This window comes from Arctopsyche grandis, chromosome 6, assembly GCF_051622035.1.
Source record: "Arctopsyche grandis isolate Sample6627 chromosome 6, ASM5162203v2, whole genome shotgun sequence".
Taxonomy (NCBI): Eukaryota; Metazoa; Arthropoda; class Insecta; order Trichoptera; family Hydropsychidae; genus Arctopsyche; species Arctopsyche grandis.
In genome coordinates this window covers 5,625,158-5,647,283 of record NC_135360.1, presented here as the reverse complement: position 1 = coordinate 5,647,283, position 22,126 = coordinate 5,625,158, and the positions used below count along the sequence as shown (strand labels likewise).

At 38.6% G+C, this 22,126-nt stretch overlaps 5 protein-coding genes across 6 annotated transcripts in view; 4 read left to right on the top strand and 1 right to left on the bottom strand.

The window, feature by feature from the left end:
- Positions 1-22,126, top strand: part of LOC143913042 (uncharacterized) — a 253,269-nt gene that overhangs the window by 20,453 nt on the left and 210,690 nt on the right. The gene's annotated exons all lie outside the window — the stretch shown is intronic.
- The window catches only part of LOC143912989 (dipeptidyl peptidase 9), a 557,546-nt gene that overhangs the window by 364,088 nt on the left and 171,332 nt on the right, over positions 1-22,126 (bottom strand). The gene's annotated exons all lie outside the window — the stretch shown is intronic.
- The window catches only part of LOC143913038 (uncharacterized), a 139,747-nt gene that overhangs the window by 27,708 nt on the left and 89,913 nt on the right, over positions 1-22,126 (top strand). The gene's annotated exons all lie outside the window — the stretch shown is intronic.
- Positions 3,930-6,533, top strand: LOC143913118 (uncharacterized). Its single transcript, XM_077432722.1, has 3 exons — positions 3,930-4,099; positions 4,164-4,436; positions 4,506-6,533. The coding sequence occupies exons 1-3, from the start codon at positions 4,001-4,003 to the stop codon at positions 5,628-5,630; spliced, it is 1,497 nt and encodes a 498-aa protein (XP_077288848.1). The 5' UTR covers positions 3,930-4,000; the 3' UTR covers positions 5,631-6,533.
- Positions 14,428-16,962, top strand: LOC143912999 (uncharacterized). Its single transcript, XM_077432489.1, has 4 exons — positions 14,428-14,612; positions 14,693-14,836; positions 14,901-15,173; positions 15,243-16,962. The coding sequence occupies exons 2-4, from the start codon at positions 14,738-14,740 to the stop codon at positions 16,698-16,700; spliced, it is 1,830 nt and encodes a 609-aa protein (XP_077288615.1). The 5' UTR covers positions 14,428-14,612; positions 14,693-14,737; the 3' UTR covers positions 16,701-16,962.

Sequence of the window (22,126 nt, the reverse complement as noted above, 5' to 3'; positions counted from 1 at the left end):
AACTTAAGTTCCACTTAAAAACTCTGTTTTCTGTCAGATTTTGCCAATTTATCTGATTTTTATTGAAACGGTTCCAACAAATTGGCAACCTTACTCATTTTCTTGCAAATTTCGATCAATTGTATTAAATGCATGAAAAATTGATATTTGATATTTGCATTTGTTTTGTATAATACTGTAAGGCAGGTAAGGTATGTTGACCGTATCCCGGCCTAACGAAACACATGTTGTGTAGTTTGAAAGAGGATCGTTTATTTTCGTTCAATTGGTACAATGGTTATTGTATGTACGAAGAGGTTTCTTCGGATATGTGATCTGGTTGAACTCCAGAGACACACTCTGCTGTTTGGGGGTGGCGCGTCGCTATTCATACGATTCCAGAACACGTGTTGTGTGCATTTCCTTTGTTCTTTGGGCACGTGTACTTGTGACACGTGTTGAGCGCAAATTCTTTGTTTTTCGGGCACAGTCACAGGGGTCGTTGCCCTTGAGTTTATGCGTGTTTGGACAGGATCGATGATGAGTAGAGGTCGGAATCTGAAGGGGCCGGAAACGATGCCGATTTTTCGATGTTGACGTATATCAATTGTTCCGCTCTCTCTCGTTGAAGTCGCGATCTGGCGTTTCTTCGGTTTTAAATGCCCTCACGTGGTTGATCCAAGTCGCTCGTTTCCCCAACGTCCAAATTGTTGCGGTGGCCCCGTCTTCCTGTCATGTGGCCCAGCATCCTGCTGCAGACCAACGTTCCACCCAGAACGTGTTTCCGTTGCCATTCCTTCTGAAGCGGTGCCTCTATCCTCCCAAAAGTGACGTGATTGACTCCGCCGACTGACCAACCAACATTTATTCAATCTGATAGACCAACGGATATCTGTTATCGGATTAACTAAATGCAAGCACTTACTTCCAAAGATTATATCTGGACTCTAAGTGCATTTAGGCTAAACAATGACCGTTATTAGGTATTTCTCAGAATCGGTACGGTAAGACCCAATGTCGTGGAAATACTTATCCGAATACGTGACTATACAACAGGTAAACAGATTAGGCCTCCTGAGAGATCTACCCTTTATAAGGCGGTATGTAGGCGATATCATGTCATTCTGGACTGAGCGGTGACAGTGCGTATATCTCCTGTATCATCAATAAATGCTGTGAAACGACTGTTGGCCTTTTACTTGGATCCTCCACCCACCCGTACCCACCCTTTTTGTGTGCGATTTTTTTACAGAAAAAAACAACTTAAAAAAATCGTACGCATGTTTGTAATAATAATTGCGGAATTGAAACATCCGCAGAGGCCTGCGGTTCGCACGACGGGCTTGCAGGCGGTCCGCATGGTGTGGCGGCTATCGCTCATTTGTATGAAAACGAACGTACTGGCGTACGCAACGGGGAAACCGCACCGGACGATTCGGCAAGTGTGCTGAGGTCCTTATTGTGTGCGATTTTTTTACAGAAAAAATCGTACGCATGTTTGTTTTTTCGGGCGTCATTTTTTGGCACAACGCGCAACAGTTGGAATCTGTATAGGGTCATAGGGGGCACAGTGGAATGCGGGGCAGAGTGAAACACCTACAATAACTCTGTCCCTATCTTACATTTCGATTGTTTTTATTAACAGCAAAATTAAGAGCACAAGCGGCCATTTTCATTCAGTTGTCAAAGTGAAGTTGTTTGGGCCGCACGTTAAATATTTTGGGAAATCGGTTTTTCGGCATTCATTTCTTATAAATTATTGTGTAATCTTTTTCGATCTACTCAAAATATCGTAGCTACTGGTAAGTGACATTTAAACTGTTTATTAGGTATGTAATTTATGATGTATTTTACAACAAAACATAACCTTAAGGTTAACCTTAAAATTTTGATAATTTTTGTTTTCATGAAATCGGGTGTGGGGCACGGCGGAACGGGGCACAGTGGAACATGTTCCACTTTCCCCCGCGGTGCTTTGAGCAGCTAAAGGCTCAAAGCAACTAAATAAAGTCACGAGTGGTGAGCGAGGGACCCTAGTAACGACTTGTTGTATAGTATCAGCTACGGGAGCAGTATTGCCACCAGCAATGGTATTTCCTAGAAAGAAATTTCAGCCACACATGCTTAACAAAGCTCCTGCAGGTACATTGGGCCTCGCCCAGCCCACAGGCTGGATGAATACCGAATTGTTCCCACATGTTCTAACACACTTTGTAAAAGTCACTGGATCATCAAAGGAAAATCCTTGTTTATTGATTTTGGATAATCATGAGAGTCATTTTGCTCCACAAGCATTGAACATTGCCAAGGATAATGGTGTCACTATTTTGACGATCCCACCACATACAAGCTCAAAGCTACAACCGCTGCACATACGTAGATATCGACGATTTAGGCCGTGCGAAGTCACAAACCGGCCTATGCCTGAACCAATTGTAGGAGAGCAACAAAATATAGTAGAAGACGATGATGAAGCATATGTTGACCGGACAGCACAACCTTCAACAAGCTCAGCAGCCCAGATACAAACACAGGATCACACGGTTCAAGAACCATCAATCAACCTGACTCATGAACAACCAACCACAAAGGCACCAACTCAGATGCAACATGTCGAGGAGGGAAATTTGACAAGTCCCATAGCATGTAGAGGATACCCAAAGGCTAAAGAAAGAATAAACACGAGGAAAGGTAGAAAACGAGGAAAATCTTGCATCGCCACTGATACACCTGTTAAAGAAGAATTTGAAAGAAATGCTGAAACTAAAAGTAAACGTAAAATAGCAAAAATATCTAAGGAAAGAAAATACCTTGACAAAGTGCAACAAATCACAAAGAATATTTTTAATGACTCTGAAGAAAATATGAGCTTATAGAACAGGTGGTCGAGTGAAAAGTTTCGACCGTTTCCCGGCCTATGGAAATTCAGTTGAGTTTGAAAGAGGATCGTTTATTTTTGTTCAATTTGGTACAATGGTTATTGTATGTACGAAGAGGTTTCTTCGGAGATGTGATCTAGTTGAACTCTAGAGGCTCACTCTGCCGGTGGAGGTTGCTGCGTTGCTTTATAAACGTTTTGGGTTGAAGTGTGTCGTGTGCACATCTTTTGTTCTTGGTACTCGCGCTGGCCTAGTTATGCCGAGAGCGTGATTTTATGGGATCATACGCCTGAACGTAGTTCGTGGTTTTTATGGGTTCAGTGTGTTCTTCCTTTGTTTCCCAGATACGTGTATAGAAACACGTGTCGTCCTTTTGACGAGGCGAGCGTGTGCCATGCGTTAATGACTTTCCTAGATATGTGTCGCAGTGACCTGATGAGATCATTTCAGTTGTACTACATATATGCCTACAAGCTCTTCTGAATCAAATGATTCAACAGACACAGACCACGACATCCCACTATCCTGTTATGAGGCACCGAAAAAAGATGATTTTGTGGTGGTCCAATTTCGAGGGAAACAAATCAAATATCTTCAGACTCGGATGGTGAACTCACACAAACTGAAGACAATGTAACCGCCGGATCACCCAAAAGAACTCGCGATATTTATATTCGTAAATATGATCCCTCTTACATTCAGTTTGGATTTATTGTTATAAGTGATGATAAAGCTGACTCACCAAAAGCCCAGTGTGTAATATGTGGTGAGGTTTCGTCTAACGAAGCGATGTATCCGTCGAAGTTAAAAAGACATTTAAATACAGAACATAAAAATCTAGTTTCAAAACCGAGAGAGCTCTTTGAAAGAAAGCGTGCTGATTTTAAATCCCGTATAGCCAAAATATGAATCCATATTATTTATATTTGCAAGAAATTCACGCGCTGTGCCCTTTTTGTCTTTAACAATGTGTCTTCTGTTATTTGAAATAAGAAAAATACGTAATTCGAATAACTCGTGCTTCGTTAACCTGCTATTCAAACTACTCGTTTCGATCAACTCATTTTCGCCGGATTTACTTTATGTATTTTTGACAGCTTACTCGAGCGTATTTAGTTTTGACAGCATACTCGGCCGACGCAATGGAGTGCAGGCTTTGTCTTGGTTCTGCTCCGACTGTCTCCATCCACGACAATCCTCATCCACTGGCACAGCTCATACGAACCTCTTGTCGACTGCCGGTTAGTTACTTATATCCTATTGTTATCCAAATTAACTATTCATAACTGCCCTTCTCATTTGCAGGTTAAAAGAGGTGACGGGTTACCAGATGCGATTTGCCTTTCATGTGTCAATAATTTGGAATTGCTCAACAGTTTTCGAAACGATTGTCTTCAAAGCAACGAAACGTCGAAGCTGACGTTGAATGAGAGTTTGGATTTTAAGACGGAAGAAGTTTTACTGGAAGATTTAAATTGGGAGGATGAGTCAGATGTTAATTCGCCACCAAATAATTGCAAGGATGAGGCGGATGAATGGAAATCTAGTGCGTTAGAAAAAAGCGATTCCAAATCTCCGGTATAGTTGTTTCTTGTTGAAAACGTATTGTATTCGTTTTAATAATATAACGTTTGTTTTATATTACAGATACACATAGGAAAGGTTGCTTCGGGTGATTTCAAGGGAGATAATGATGAAATTCCGTCGGAAGACTCTCCATTACCGAATATTTACGAATGTAATATTTGTCTGAAGTCGTTTTTTATTCTTAAAAGTAAACTTGTTTTACACATGAAATCTCATACTAAGGCAAAGTCACACAAATGTGACGTTTGTTTAAAATCATTTACTCGAAGTAAAAATCTTCATACACACATGATGTCTCACACGGGGCAAAAGTCATACTTATGTAACATTTGTTTAAAATCATTTGTTTGTAAACGAGATATTGATAAACACCTGAGAACTCACACGGGGGAAAAGCCATACAAATGTGATGTTTGCTTAAAATCATTTACTAAAAGTAGTAATCTTAAGACGCACATGAGATCTCACACAGGGGAAAAGCCATACAAATGTGACGTTTGTGTAAAATCATTTACTCAAAGTATTAATCTTCGTACACACATGATGTCTCACACGGGGGAAAAGCCATACAAATGTGATGTTTGCTTAAAATCATTTACTCAAAGCAGTAATCTCCAGACGCACATGAGATCTCACACAGGGGAAAAGCCATACAAATGTGACGTTTGTGTAAAATCATTTACTCAAAGTATTAATCTTCGTACACACATGATGTCTCACACGGGGGAAAAGCCATACATATGTAACGTTTGTTTAAAATCGTTTACTACTAAATGGTATCTTGATAACCACCTGAGAATTCACACGGGGGAAAAGCCATACAAATGTGATGTTTGCTTAAAATCATTTACTAAAAGTAGTAATCTTCAGACGCACATGATATCTCACACAGGGGAAAAGCCACACAAATGTGATGTTTGCTTGAAATCATTTAGTCAAACTAGTAATCTTCATAGCCACATGAGATGTCACACGGGGGAAACGCCATACAAATGTAATATATGTTTAAAATCATTTTCTCTAAAAAGTTATCTTATTATACATATGAAATTGCACATGGGGGAAATGCCGTATAAATGTGATATTTGTTTGAAATCATTTACTCAAAGTAGTAATCTTTATGCACACTTGAGATCTCATATGGTGGAAAAGCCATACAAATGGAATATTTGTTTAAGAATATAATTTTAAATTTAAGAATAGTGTTCAGACTATGTCTGATGATCGGCTTTCGTGGCCTTACGACCCACGATTTGGCGGATACATTTTTGTGCTGGCCACCCTGAGACAGCGGTTGGCACACAAACTGACAGCAGTCGATAACGGTTTGGCGCGAAAACACTGTGTGTTTGCGGGGCTCTCGCTCCTTGCCACCGACCACCAGCTGGAGACTGGTGGGTTGAGACGATACTTGGAGAACAGCTCCAGTATCCGTCCGGTGTGCGCCAGAGGAAGCCTGGTCTGTCTTCGTCCAGAAGGCAGAAAACTCAGCTACGCGTGGCTAACCTCAAAAAGTACTCGTGGTTTTTTTTGTTTACTCCCCCCCTTGCCCCTCTGCTTGATCTCTGTATAATTTATTTATATATTAAATACAGTCGCCATACAAACAGACTTACAACCTGTTGTTGTTATATTCTCCCGTCCCCTTTTCCACATCACGCATCCCACGCACACTACGATAGAGAAAGGGACAGAGCAGAGCAGCCGACATCAGCAGAGACCAGACCACCGACGACGAAGGAAGGCGCCTTGAGGAAACCAGTCCCGCCCACGCTTACCACGAGCTATCTCACAAAACCGACGCAGGTGTTTCTCGACTGAGGAGCCTGGCGTCTGTACAAATAGTATGGTCATCAAATCACTAGAATGGCCGGGAAACCGTTAGAAAAACTATATGCAATATTAAAGGGAAAATTGGCAAAACGACGGGCATCAAATATTATCAAATAACGAAACTTGAGTGAATAATATTACGGTCGAATGTTTACATTCACTGTAAAAATCAATGCAAAGACGCATTTTGGTGATTACTCAATATCCAGGCGGTGGTACGAAATATTAAAATATAATATAAAGTGTAATAATATCTAAAAGTTGTTTTATTCACAAAAAATATTTTCAATACCTCAAAACAAATATTAACCTAGAAATGTAAGAAAAAGTTGCAAGCATAGTCCGAACCTCATAAGGGCGAAATCACACATTAAGTTGCTACCTGTAACTTAAGTTCCACTTAAAAACTCTGTTTTCTGTCAGATTTTGCCAATTTATCTGATTTTTATTGAAACGGTTCCAACAAATTGGCAACCTTACTCATTTTCTTGCTAATTTCGAATTTTCGGCATTTCGATCAATTGTATTAAATGCTTGAAAAATTGATATTTGATATTTGCATTTGTTTTGTATAATACTAATGTGGGAATCTCGTCACATTCATGAAAACATTTACTGCGACGCAGAATACAATCCCAAAACCAGTCGAAGCACACCTGCAGCCATTATATTAAACTCAAGTGGAACGGTGCCAAATCCTTCGAGAAAGTTCCACCCCTCACACTCGAGCGGAACAAAAACAGTCGAAGCACACCTACAGCCATTAAACTAAACTCAAGCGGAACGCCCCTACCAGTCAAGCGGAACCAAACCGATCGAAGCACACCGCAGCCATTAAACTACATCGAGCGGAACGGCGCCAATCGTTCCAGAAAATTCTACCCCTCGACAAAAGCACATTCCTCGCTTACGCATCAACAACCACCACCATGGGTCAGGTGATTCCAGAAACACTATAAAAGGAGGTACAACCCAAACAACGCCAGTCGACCCACAGCATCAAGCGTCGACAAACAGCACCAGACCAGTCGACCCACAGCAGCAAGCGTCGACACACAGCAGCAGACCAGTCGACATCCAGCTCCTGACCTGCCACCACTACACTACGCGGACTTGGAAGATCAACCAGCCGAACGAGCCAGCAACACACTGCCGTATCCAGAGACCTTCCGAACATAGCCGAACGACGAGCCAGCAACACACTGCCGCATCCAGAGACCCTCTGAACATAGCTGAATGCCGAGCCAGCGACACTCTACCATATCCAGAGACCGCTGAACGACATACTTTTGCCCAAATATAATACCTTTGTACAACCATAGACAAACAATAAAACTTTATTAAAACAAGCACAACAGTGTTTCGTTAGGCTGGGATACGGTCAACACACAGTACCTCGCCTACACTAATAATACTGTAAGGCAGGGAAGGTATGTTGACCGTATCCCGGCCTAACGAAACACATGTGTAGTTTGAAAGAGGATCGTTTATTTTCGTTCAATTGGTACAATGGTTATTGTATGTACGAAGAGGTTTCTTCGGATATGTGATCTGGTTGAACTCCAGAGGCACACTCTGCTGTTTGGGGGTGGCGCGTCGCTATTTATACGATTCCAGAACACGTGTCGTGTGCATTTACTTTGTTCTTTGGGCACGTGTACTTGTGACACGTGTTGAGCGCAAATGCTTTGTTTTTCGGGCACAGTCACAGGGATCGTTGCCTGTGACTGTGACTGTGGACAGGATCGATGAGGAGTAGAGCCCGGAATCTGAAGGGGCTGTTTATTGTTCAAAGATTGTAAATGCATTGTTAAAGGTTTGCCGAACCTTTTTTACAAAGTATTTACAACAATGGGACAATAGGCGGCACGTTTCCGGCCCCTTCAGATTCCGACCTCTAATGATGAGATCGCTGGTGTTGATGTAATATAGCATGAGTTGTACTATATGCCTACAATACTTTGTACAATTTTTGATAATTGATATCGTATTTAATTATAAAAATATATATGGGTGCATACCTGTAAAATATGTAAATATATGTAACTTATATGTTTGATCACTCTTTAATGCCACTGTAGTATGATATATGTTTACATCGTAGTGAATAGAAAATGAGAAATTTTCTATGGAAGAAGTGTTAATTTGCAATTCAATTAGTTTTCATATGATTTAAAATCAATTTTTTGGAAATACAATTATTTCAAAACTGAAATACCATGTTGAGGATAGTAAAAATATAATTTAAACTTTTCCAGTAGGGTTTTTATGTGGGAAAATGTATGCAGAGAGAACTGGGTGCGCGTTGCAGCTTCATCCGAGAACGGCTCAAAGGAGATGAAACTATGCACGGGACCGTTATGCTAATATTGTGAACACCGATCAACCATTGTATTGATGTTAATGAAATTTCTTTGCAAAATACTTCAACGAGGGATGGAAGTCGAGGGTAGTTATAAATTGTAACCGAGGCATTTGCACAACACTTCGCACAACCATTACGCCATACGCTTTCATCGAAACACGTTCCTTGACTATACAATATTCGCATGAATAAAGAATTGCAGACGAACGGTTTGAATAAAGATAATAATTTATTATAATAATCAGTACAAGAGCTGATTACAGACTAACTTAAATTCTAACAAATTAGGTGTGTCATAATTCAATGGTGTACTTATAAAATAAGGTGTGTCTTATCTCTACTGGTTAGTCGTCTTTCTTAATATTAATTACACATCATGTGACAACGAAGTGGTCATAATGAATGTGTCATTGAAGTGATGAATTTGCGATGAATGAGTACAATGGTCGGGGGTTGTCTTCAGCCCTTAACTCACGCATAGAGCGATTCATCATCCCGCCTGAAATGCATATTTTTCACTCAATAAAACCATGCAGAGGTTTCCGTGTTTTCGTATAATCTTCTATGCTTGTTATTTAACATTATTATTTTTTTAATATTTATTTTGAATTGGGAAACTTGGCAAACAAATTAAAAATATAAGTATTTTATAATTAAAAAAAACGTCGTTAACTTTAATGCAACTTCAACTACATTTATTACTATAATAATCTTCAATCATAATTTTGAAATCGAGCTGAAAGGATAGTATTATATTATGCACATGTACACAAAACAATCCATCATGCTTTCAAATGTTAATTGTGTTATCAACATCAACAATCAAACATAGACGTAAAAATACGTTCTATTTACATATATTAAACAACACATACAATATAGTTCGCACTAAAAATATCAGGTGTGGGGCAACGTACGGTAAAAGTTAAACTAACGAAATCCATTCGTTAAAATAACGAAATCCATTCCATCCATCCATTAAAAAACACAAGCGATTTAATACTCAAAAACATTTTTATTTTATTTTAAAAAGCCTATTCACTTTATTTTAAAAAACCTAACAGGTAAACTTCAATGCGCCTTCCTAGCCAATTACAAACATTACAGCATTTTTTTGAATTACATAAATCGCTGATTTTCAGTATGCTGAAAATCACGAAATTAACAATTAATTTATTAATGAATCAATCCACAGAGACATCTATGGATTTAGACTTGTACATTTTTTTTTACATTGTAGGCATATAGTACAACTCAAACGAACAATGATCTCATCATCGATCCTGTCCAAACACGCATAAACTCAAGGGCAACGACCCCTGCAACCATACACGCTTCCCCCCATAAACAACACGTGTAGAACTCTCGCCTCGTAAAAAGGTCGACACGTGCTTCTTAAATTCTAACAATTCTTATACACGTGTTTTGGAAACAAAGAAAGCGTATGACCCCATTCTCATACGGACATCGTCCTGGCGCCTCAACCCATAAAACCACACATGTACCGAAACCTTTCACCCATCCTATAACATATTGTAAATAAACCAAATTCAGATATTTGTGACATAGTGGATGGGATATTTTTTTCCAATTTGATGGAGGAACCATTTCAAAAATTAAATCAGATAAATTGGCAAACTCTAATAGGAAACAATCGACATGGAGTTACAAATATCCTAGTCTGACCAGCAGCATTATAGATTAAAACAGGATCGAACCCGGTCACCTCTCGGTGCTAAACATAAACGAAACCACCAAGCCATACCGCCGGCGGAAATGAACAGTATTCATCTATCTGTAATATTAAGTAGTAATTAGAAATATATCAATAATCTAATATGATATATAATTATGTATATATTTTAAAACAAATCATTCGGACTTTTGAATAGGAAGTTTATTTTAAATTCAAAGAAATTTCGCTCTTATAACTATAAGGCAATATAATTTTTTTATGAAAGTGCAACGAAACGATTATAGTGTGCATTTTAAACTGGGGCCAGCCGTTCCTAATTGGACGCACAATTAGTGCACGTTCCATTATCTCGGCAAAGTCCGTACTAGCACACTTTCCGCGAATGCCAGTCCTCAGCCAAAGCCAGTTCACTGTTTTTCAAACGGCATTGGACATCATGGGAAGAAAATGAGCTTTTTTTGCAGTCAGTTGCCAAAAAATATAAAGTAAAAAACAGTAGCCTTGGGAAAAGCTCTAGGCGAATTTAATTCAGATGCGCTTCGGTCATCAGTGATTCTATGTATAGGTATAATAAGTATATATGTATGTAGATATGTACAAAAAATATTGGGTAAACATTGACTAATCTATATTGTAAATTAATTTATGTATATAGAGATAAATAAGGAATAAAGTATATTCAGAAAATAAGGAATACCAAAAGCCACTTATCTATTGTCGCAACCGGTGTTGATGTCACGTCGACCTGCATTTTTCAGCATTATGAAACAGCTCGTTAAGTCCACCATTAGGGTATGGAGTGAAACATGACGAAAGCTCTCCGAGTATATACACACATAAATAACTATTAATTTAGACGGCATCATATTTCATTTCGGCCAACGCAGCGGGAGCGTCAGCAGTTTTAAAAAAATAAGAACCACCAACATATCCGCGCCTATCAAATTAATTTTCTGCAAAAAACAAAACCGTGTATCGGACGAAATTTATGCGCGAAAAACTGACACGTTAGGGCCTCAGCAAACTTGCCGGATCGTCCCGTGCGGCCCGCAAACTGCCGGTAGCCGTTCCGGACGATCGCGGCCGCATTGAGGGGGGAAGCCGCAATCCGCCTCGATCGTAACAATTTTTTAAATTTCGTCCCATGCTCGTTTCTTTGCGATCCTATCACAGTAGCTTTTGTCTTTCAAGTCCCAAAGGCATACTCCACTTTGGACTTCATGAATGAATCGACCGGTGTCGAAAATCGTGTATTACTCAAACTATAAACGAATGCGCGCGCCGACGACCGACTGACAACCGCATGCGGAATTGAAACATCCGCAGAGGCCTGCGGTTCGCACGACGGGCTTGCGAGCGGTCCGCATGGTGTGGCGGCTATCGCTAATTTGTATGAAAACGAACGTACTGGCGTACGCAACGGGGAAACCGCACCGGACGATTCGGCAAGTGTGCTGAGGTCCTTATTGTGTGCGATTTTTTTACAGAAAAAAACAACTGAAAAAATCGTACGCATGTTTGTTTTGTCGGGCGTCTTTATTTGGCACAACGCGCAACAGTTGGAATTTGTATAGGGTCATAGGGGGCACAGTGGAACGCGGGGCAGAGTGAAACACCTACAATAACTCTGTCCCTATCTTTCATTTCGATTGTATTCATACACAATGTTTGTAAAATGTCATTAGGGGTCCATAGACGGAAACATCCAGCGCACATACGTAGATATCAACGATTTAGGCGGCCAAAAGCCAATTTTTAAAATACAATGTAACGGTAAATAAAAAATTACTAGAATAAGTACACAGTTCCAGGTAGAACATTCCATCCCTTCCATGCGTTATCGATGAGCTAGAGACCACTTTCGGGTTGTCGGAATTCGATCGTTGCTTAACGTGCACGTGTCTGTTCTCGGCGCTCCCAAACTTACAACTTTTCCAAAGTTCATAATTATTTTCCAAGTGATAGTTTCAAAGTGAAAGTGATGGATTGCAAAAATTCAGGTAAGAAGCAACGTATTTTGTTATTATTGTGTTAATTTTTTACTTTCCTTTATATACTTACGACCTTTAAAAGAAAGCCCCTTTAAAAATGTTTTTTTTTTAGTATAATTTCATTCTAAAAGCTATTTCAAAGTACTTCAGTGTTCGTCCCTGTAATAATTTCTTTGGTACTCAATATTTTACATAAAAAGCTATATAACGCTAGAAAAATTAGCCGCGGGTTTCCAAGTTAAGAGCGTTTGAAACTTTGAAGTTAAAAATAGTTTTAAATGTAAAGTTTTTTCTTTTTGACGATTTTTTTTATTTTTGTTTTAGGCACATCTAGTGCTTCAGGCGCTAAAGTAGTGACTCGAAAATATCTGTATGACCAGATACAAATGCAAAATTTACCAACTCTCAGTGAAAAACTGAATTACTATGAGAATCATCTCTTGAACCGTTATGGAAATAACGAAAATGCTAAAAAGTGTTTGAAACAAAGATTTTATTATGTGAAATCTCAAATAAAACAAAGATGGTTGAAAGCTAACAAGTTTTTGGTAATAAAGGCAATAAAACAGTTTGGCAAAATCCAACACCTTCATCTTCGCGATTTTGTCGTCCTATCCGATTTCGGTATTTGAAAGAAACTACAGATGTAACGAAAGAAGAGATCAGTTATGTACAAGAGTCTGTAAAGTCGCTGAAGAACACCAATGTCACATTACAGGACAAGGAATTTATATTTGGGCACAAACTAAAAATGACAATGGTGGATGGAAAGGTGTGTAACACAAAATCAACCTCCCAGTGCTACATCTGTGGGGCTACATCAAAGAGTTTCAACGATTTGAGCAATAAAAATGATGTTAGCCCTCAGGCTCTTGAATTTGGTTTGTCTGTATTACACGCCAGAATTCGGCTATTTGAAAGTGTAATCCACCTAGCGTATAAATTGCCTGTTAAAAAATACAGACAGAGGAAAACTGAAGAAGAAAAGACCTTGGCAGCAAAAAGAAAATCAGAAATCCAAGAGAGGTTTCGCAATGAAACTGGACTTTTAATTGATATGCCAAAAGCCAACTTTGGCAATACAAATGATGGAAATACAAGCAGGAGATTCTTCGAACAGCCTGAACTAGCTTCAAAGATTACAGGAATAAGCTTGGAGTTGATTAAACGATTCAAAGTAATTTTAGAGACAATTTCCAGTGGTCATGAAATTAACGTAGGAAAATATGACCAATATGCGTTTGACACTGCGAAATTGTACGTGGAGCTATATGGATGGCATCCAATGACTCCCACTATGCATAAAATACTGATGCATGGAGGACAAATAATACGGAATTCATTGCTTCCTATTGGCCAACTATCGGAAGAGACAGCAGAAGCCCGGAATAAACAATTTCGGACATATCGGCTGAACTTTGCCAGAAAGTTTTCTAGAGAGGAATGTAATTTAGATATATATAATAGACTCTTATTGAGTTCCGATCCCCTCATCAGCAGCATGCGACAAATAAAGAAACCGTCACGCAGAGCTTTTATGCAAGAGACCATAGAAGTTTGTGTTTATTACCTTTGTATTTTAAATGTTGTTTTTGTACTTGTCCTATAAGTTGCTCCTTTTCAGTAAATATGCTATGTAATGTGTAGGTATAGATGAAATAAAGATTTGTTTTTATAGAAATGACATTTTTTTTAAATATTTCTTGTATTTGGAACCAAAATAAGCCAAAAAATGTTTTTGGCCGCCTAAATAGTCGATATCTACGTATGTGCAGCGGTTGTAGCTTTGAGCTTGTATGTGGTGGGATCGTCAAAATAGTGACACCATTATCCTTGGCAATGTTCAATGCTTGTGGAGCAAAATGACTCTCATGATTATCCAAAATCAATAAACAAGGATTTTCCTTTGATGATCCAGTGACTTTTACAAAGTGTGTTACAACATGTGGGAACAATTCGGTATTCATCCAGCCCGTGGGCTGGGCGAGGCCCAATGTACCTGCAGGAGCTTTGTTAAACATGTTTGTATCGTCTTAACCCACCAGTCTCCAGCTGGTGTTCGTTGGCAAGGAGCAAGGGCCCCGCAAACACCCAGTGTTTGCGCGCCAAACCGTTATCGACTACTGTCAGTTTGTGTGCCAACCGCTGTCTCACCAGCCTCTAGCTGGTGAGGGTTGTGACTGTGTTGTCCTGAGTTGTCCTGTGACAGGTTCACATTTGACTAGTAATCACCGAACCCTTCTGTTATTTGAAATAAGAAAAATACGTAATTCGAATAACTCGTGCGTCGATAACCTGCTATTCAAACTACTCGTTTCGAACAACTCATTTTCGCCGGATTTACTTTGTTTATTTTTGACAGCTTACTCGAGCGTATTTAGTTTTGACAGCATACTCGGCCGACGCAATGGAGTGCAGGCTTTGTCTTGGTTCTGCTCCGACTGTCTCCATCCACGACAATCCTCATCCACTGGCACAGCTCATACGAACCTCTTGTCGACTGCCGGTTAGTTACTTATATCCTATTGTTATCCAAATTAACTATTCATAACTGCCCTTCTCATTTGCAGGTTAAAAGAGGTGACGGGTTACCAGATGCGATTTGCCTTTCATGTGTCAATAATTTGGAATTGCTCAACAGTTTTCGAAACGATTGTCTTCAAAGCAACGAAACGTCGAAGCTGACGTTGAATGAGAGTTTGGATTTTAAGACGGAAGAAGTTTTACTGGAAGATTTAAATTGGGAGGATGAGTCAGATGTTAATTCGCCACCAAATAATTGCAAGGATGAGGCGGATGAATGGAAATCTAGTGCGTTAGAAAAAAGAGATTCCAAATCTCCGGTATAGTTGTTTCTTGTTGAAAACGTATTGTATTCGTTTTAATAATATAACGTTCGTTTTATATTACAGCTACACATAGGAAAGGTTGCTTCGGGTGATTTCAAGGGAGATAATGATGAAATTCCGTCGGAAGACTCTCCATTACCGAATATTTACGAATGTAATATTTGTCTGAAGTCGTTTTGTCTTAAAAATAAACTTGTTTTACACATGAAATCTCATACTAAGGCAAAGTCACACAAATGTGACGTTTGTTTAAAATCATTTACTCGAAGTAAAAATCTTCATACACACATGATGTCTCACACGGGGCAAAAGTCATACTTATGTAACGTTTGTTTAAAATCATTTGTTTGTAAACGAGATATTGATAAACACCTGAGAACTCACACGGGGGAAAAGCCATACAAATGTGATGTTTGCTTAAAATCATTTATTAAAAGTAGTAATCTTCAGACGCACATGAGATCTCACACAGGGGAAAAGCCATACAAATGTGACGTTTGTGTAAAATCATTTACTCAAAGTATTAATCTTCGTACACACATGATGTCTCACACGGGGGAAAAGCCATACATATGTAACGTTTGTTTAAAATCGTTTATTGCTAAACGGGATCGTGATAACCACCTGAGAACTCACACGGGGGAAAAGCCATACAAATGTGAGGTATGCTTGAAATCATTTCGTCGACGTGATTATCTTCATCCACACATGATGTCTCACACGGGGGAAAAGCCATACATATGTAACGTTTGTTTAAAATCATTTGTTTGTAAACGGGATCTTGATAACCATCTGAGAAGTCACACGGGGGAAAAGCCATACAAATGTGATGTTTGCTTAAAATCATTTACTCAAAGCAGTCATCTCCAAACGCACATGAGATCTCACACAGGGGAAAAGCCATACAAATGTAATATTTGTTTCAAATCATTTGCTGTAAAAAGTTATCTTCGTATACACATGAAAACGCATGTGGGGACAAAGTCATTCATATGTCACGTTTGTTTAAAATCATTTGTTTTTAAACGGGATCTCGTTATCCACATGAGAACTCACACGGGGGAAAAGCCACACAAATGTGATGTTTGCTTGAAATCATTTAGTCAAATTAGTAATCTTCATAGCCACATGAAAACGCATGTGGGGACAAAGCCATTCATATGTCACGTTTGTTTAAAATCATGTGTTTGTAAACGGGATCTCGTTATCCACATGAGAACTCACACGGGGGAAAAGCCACACAAATGTGATGTTTGCTTGAAATCATTTAGTCAAATTAGTAATCTTCATAGCCACATGAGATGTCACACGGGGGAAACGCCATACAAATGTAATATATGTTTAAAATCATTTTCTCTAAAAAGTTATCTTAGTATACATATGAAATTGCACATGGGGGAAATGCCGTATAAATGTGATATTTGTTTGAAATCATTTACTCAAAGAAGTAATCTTTATGCACACTTGAGATCTCATATGGTGGAAAAGCCATACAAATGGAATATTTGTTTAAAAATTTAATTTTAAATTTAAGAATAGTATGGGCATCAAATCACTAGAATGGCCGGGAAACCGATTGAAAACCTACATGCAATATTAAAGGGAAAATTGGCAAAACGACGGGCATCAAATATTATCAAATAACGAAACTTAAGAGAATAATATTAAGGTCGAATGTTAACATTCACTGTAAAAATCAATGCAAAGACGTATATTGGTGATTATTCAATATCGAGGCGGTGGTACGAAATATTAAAATATAATATAAAGTGTAATAATATCTAAAAGTTGTTTTATTCACAAAAAATATTTTCAATACCTCACAACAAATAGTAGAAATGTAAGAAAAAGTTGCAAGGATAGTTCGAACCTCATAAGGGCGAAATCACACATTAAGTGACATGTTTTCATTGAGATTCAATTAGTTTTCATATGATTTAAAATAAATTTTTTGGAAATACAATTATTTCAAAACTGAAATACCATGTTGAGGATAGTAAAACTATAATTTAACCTTTTCCAGTAGGGTTTTTATTTGGGAAAATGTATGCAGAGAGAACTGGTTGCGCGTTGCAGCTTCATCCGAGAGCGGCTCAAAGGAGATGAAACTATGTACAGGACCGTTATGCTAATATTGTGAACACCGATCAACCATTGTATTATCAGTTAATGAAATATCATTGCAAAAGACTTCAACGAGGGATGGAAGTCGATTCATCATCCCGCCTGAAACGGATAGTTTTTCACTCAATAAAATTATGCAGAGGTTTCCGTGCTTTCGTATAACCTATGCTTGTTATTTAACATTATTATTATTTTAATATTTATTTTGAATTGGGAAACTTGGCAAACAAATTAAAAATATCATAAGTATTTTATAATTAAAAAAACGTCGTTAACAAAATGCAACTTCAACTACAATTATTACTATAATCCTCAATCATAATGTTGAAATCGAGCTGCAAGAATAGTATTTTATAATACACATGTACACAAAACGATCCATCATGCTTTCAAATGTTAATTGTGTTATTAACATCATCAATCAAACATAGACGTAAAAATACGTTCTATGTACATATATTAAACAACACATACAATATAGTTCGCACTAAAAATATCAGGTGTGGGGCAACGTATGGTAAAAGCTAAACTAACGAAATCCATTCGATATGATTCATATTTTTCAAATTGTATAAACAAAGGCTTATAACAATTTAGTACATTTTATACAAGTACTGCGTGTATGAATTGATACATTTTTTTCAACCTTAAAAAACACAAGCGATTTAATACTCAAAAACATTTTTATTTTATTTTAAAAAACCTAACAGGTAAACTTCAATGCGCCTTCCTACCCAATTATAAACATTACAGCATTTTTTTGAATTACTTAAATCGCTGACTTTCAATATGCTGAAAAACACGAAATTAACAATTAATTTATTAATGAATCTATCCACAGAGACATCTTTAGATTTAGACTTGTACATTTTTTTTATATTGTAGGCATATAGTACAACTCAAACGAACAATGATCTCATCATCGATCCTGTCCAAACACGCATAAACGCAACGACCCCTGCGACCATACACGCTTCCCCCCATAAACAACACGTGTAGAACGCTCGCCTCGTAAAAAGGTCGACACGTGCTTCTTAAATTCTAACAATTCTTATACACGTGTTTTGGAAACAAAGAAAGCGTATGACCCCATTCTCATACGGACATCGTCCTGGCGCCTGAACCCATAAAACCACACATGTACCGAGCACGCGCCTCGAATATAGGTCAACCCGTGTCTCAACAGTGCCCGGAGAACAAAGCATCTGCACACGGCACGCTTCAAGCCAGAACGTTTATAAAGCGACGCACCAGCTCCCACCGATAAAGTTTGGCACGCAGGCCTCCTTTATAAAATGATTGCCGCTAACATCACCCCCCACTCAATTCGATCCATTGCATCCTTCCTAAGAGGACGGAAATTTCAGGTCAAATTGAAAGACCAAATGTCAACTCAGCGGGACATCTCTGCCGGAGTTCCCCAAGGCTCTATCCTCGGCCCCCCCCCAACCTTTACACACACGACATACCCACTCCCACCCATAGATACACAAACATCGCGCAATACGCCTACGACACTGCCATCTTAGCAAGCTCCATTAGCCCCAAGGGAGTCTCGCTTGCCCTCCAGAAGTACTCGGACCAACTAGTAGCTTGGTACGATAAATGGCTGATGAAAATCAACCCGGATAAAAGTCAGGCAATATTCTTCTCCAGACGTAAAAAAACGGCGTAAACCAGCCAAGCCAGTAACCATAAATGACAAACCGGTCAACTGGACCACGTCTACCCGCTACCTGGGGGTAATAATCGACCAGAAACTAACCTGGAAACCCCACATCACCAATGCGGTGCGTAGAGCTAGGGCAGTTACGTCAAAGCTTTACCCACTATGTAAACACAACAGCAAACTCTCGCTTAAAAACAAGTGTTTGCTGTACAAATCCATCACCCGCCCAACAATCACATATGCGAGCCCCGTCTGGGCTCACACAGCCATCTCCAACAGATCAATACTCAAATTTCAGACTGTTCAAAACAAATTCTTGCGTGCCGCGGGAAACTATGACTGGTACACAAGAAACACTATTATTCACAACGACCTAAACACTGACTACCTTGACAAACACGTACACAAACTACTTCAAGTCTCTCGGCAAGATAGACAACCCCCTGATCAACTCCCTCAGTGAGACCAAACTTACGTTTAATCAAAGGCCCATCGACATTTTGAAGACGGGTATAGGGTAAAATTAGCATTCAGTCAAATTAATCAGAACAAATCACCACCAAACGGTCCCAAACCTGCTAACCACCCACTAACACACTAACCCCGACAGTATCCCACAGATGATGCACTAATTTTGCTTAGTGTTCTAGCCTGACAAACGATCAACAAGCGAGCAGCCGCCAGCCCGCACTACAATATCAACGAGAGATCGATCTTATATAAAACATTCGATAGATAGGTCAAGGGAGTGTCACTACCCGAGAAAACTATCGTTAAAATGTAGCCACAAAGAAGAAGAAGGCGAGCCTCTAGAGTTCAGCTAGATCACATCTCCGAAGAAACATCTTCGTACATACAATAACATTGTACCAATTGAACGAAAATAAACGATCCTCTTTCAAACTCAACTGAATTTCCATAGGCCGGGAAACGGTCGAAACCTTTCACCCGTCCTAAAACATATTGTAAATGGTTCGGTGATTACTGGTCACAAATTACTCGTCACAAAGTCACTAAAATCTATATAACGGAACATCTGGCAGCCGAAAAGTCCATCATACTAACGATAACTATCATAGTAACGAGAACTTGAGTGTCAAATATTGTGTATTCGCGATTTTCATGGCAAATATTGTCTTTGTGACCACTACAATGTGACGAATAGTCCAATTACCGTGCCCGTATAGCCAAAATATGTATGCAGATTATTTACATTTGCAAAAGATTCAGGCGCTGAGACCTTTTAGTCGTTAACAACGTGTCTTCGATTATTTGAAATAAGAAAAATACGTGATTCGAATAACTCGTGCTTCGATAACCTGCTATTCAAACTACTCCCTTCGATCAACTCATTTTCGCCGGATTTACTTTGTGTATTTTTGACAGCTTACTCGAGCGTATTTAGTTTTGACAGCATACTCGGCCGACGCAATGGAGTGCAGGCTTTGTCTTGGTTCTGCTCCGACTGTCTCCGTCCACGACAATCCTCATCCACTGGCACAACGCATTCGGGCCTGTTGTCGGCTACTGGTCAGTTACTTTTATCTTATTGTTATCCAAATTAACTATTCATAACTGCCCTTCTCATTTGCAGGTTAAAAGAGGTGACGGGTTACCAGATGCGATTTGCCTTTCATGTGTCAATAATTTGGAATTGCTCAACAGTTTTCGAAACGATTGTCTTCAAAATAACGAAACGTCGAAGCTGACGTTGAATGAGAGTTTGGATTTTAAGACGGAAGAAGTTTTACTGGAAGATTTAAATTGGGAGGATGAGTCAGATGTTAATTCGCCACCAAATAATTGCAATGATGAGGCGGGGGACGCGACAATTGGTGCAAGTCTAAAAGGTTCAACGACAAAATGTACCCGAAAATTAGTGCACTGACAAAATGTACCCGCGAAAAAAGGTTCACGCGACAAAATGTTCACGGAAATAATGTTCAAGCGACAAAATGTTCAAAAATCCTAAATTTTCCTATTTTAATGGAAAAAGTAACTTTTTATTGTATTATATTTATGGATGTATATGGTACTTTTTATCGTATAGATCGCGGATGTTATTAAATTAGTATAAATTACAGGTGTTCTCAACCGCACCAACATATTCTTATTTAAATTCAACAATTACATTTTAAGCGAATGTCATTGTGACTCATTGAATATCATTTTAAGATGTCATTGAATTAGTTTAAATGTTAGGGGTTCTTAGCCGTATCCAATATTTACTTATTTAAATTGAAAAAAAAAAAATCTAAACGTATGAACTGCAGATTACATTGAATTAGTTTATATGGCAGGGCTTCTCAACCGTCTCCAAAATTTTCTTTATTTCAAATGAATAATTTACTTTTTATCGTATACATCGCGGGCGTTATTAAATTAGTGTAAATGACAGGTTTTCTCAACCGTATGCAATATTTACTTATTTAAATTGAAAAATAATAATAATTTATAATTAACTTTAAAAATTTAGGATTTTTGAACATTTTGTCGCTTGAACATTATTTCCGTGGACATTTTGTCGCGTGATCATTTTGTCTCGGGTACATTTTGTCAGTGCACTAATTTTCGGGTACATTTTGTCGTTGAACCTTTTGGACTTGCACCAATTGTCGTGTAACCGATGAGGCGGGTGAATGGGAATCTAGTGCGTTAGAAAAAATCGATTCCAAATCTCCGGTATAGTTGTTTCTTGTTGAAAACGTATTGTATTCGTTTTAATAATGTAACGTTCGTTTTATATTACAGATACACATAGAAAAGGTTGCTTCGGGTGATTTCACGGGAGATAATGATGAAATTCTATCGGAAGACTCTCCATTACCGAATATTTACGAATGTAATGTTTGTCTGAAGTCGTTTTGTCTTAAAAGTAAACTTGTTTTACACATGAAATCTCATACTAAGGAAAAGTCACACAAATGTGACGTTTGTGTAAAATCATTTACTCGAAGTAATAATCTTCGTATACACATGATGTCTCACACGGGGGAAAAGCCATACTTATGTAACGTTTGTTTAAAATCATTTGTTTGTAAACGGGATATTGATAACCACCTGACAACTCACACGGGGGAAAAGCGATACAAATGTGAGGTATGCTTGAAATCATTTGGTCGAAGTGATTATCTTCATACACACATGATGTCTC

Excerpts from the sequence above, each read along its gene's own strand:
- LOC143913118 (XM_077432722.1), top strand. The coding sequence starts at position 4,001 with ATGGAGTGCAGGCTTTGTCTTGGTTCTGCTCCGACTGTCTCCATCCAC. Across the intron at positions 4,100-4,163 it reads GAACCTCTTGTCGACTGCCG|GTTAAAAGAGGTGACGGGTT; the intron begins GTTAGTTACTTA and ends TCTCATTTGCAG. Across the intron at positions 4,437-4,505 it reads AAAGCGATTCCAAATCTCCG|ATACACATAGGAAAGGTTGC; the intron begins GTATAGTTGTTT and ends TTTATATTACAG.
- LOC143912999 (XM_077432489.1), top strand. The coding sequence starts at position 14,738 with ATGGAGTGCAGGCTTTGTCTTGGTTCTGCTCCGACTGTCTCCATCCAC. Across the intron at positions 14,837-14,900 it reads GAACCTCTTGTCGACTGCCG|GTTAAAAGAGGTGACGGGTT; the intron begins GTTAGTTACTTA and ends TCTCATTTGCAG. Across the intron at positions 15,174-15,242 it reads AAAGAGATTCCAAATCTCCG|CTACACATAGGAAAGGTTGC; the intron begins GTATAGTTGTTT and ends TTTATATTACAG.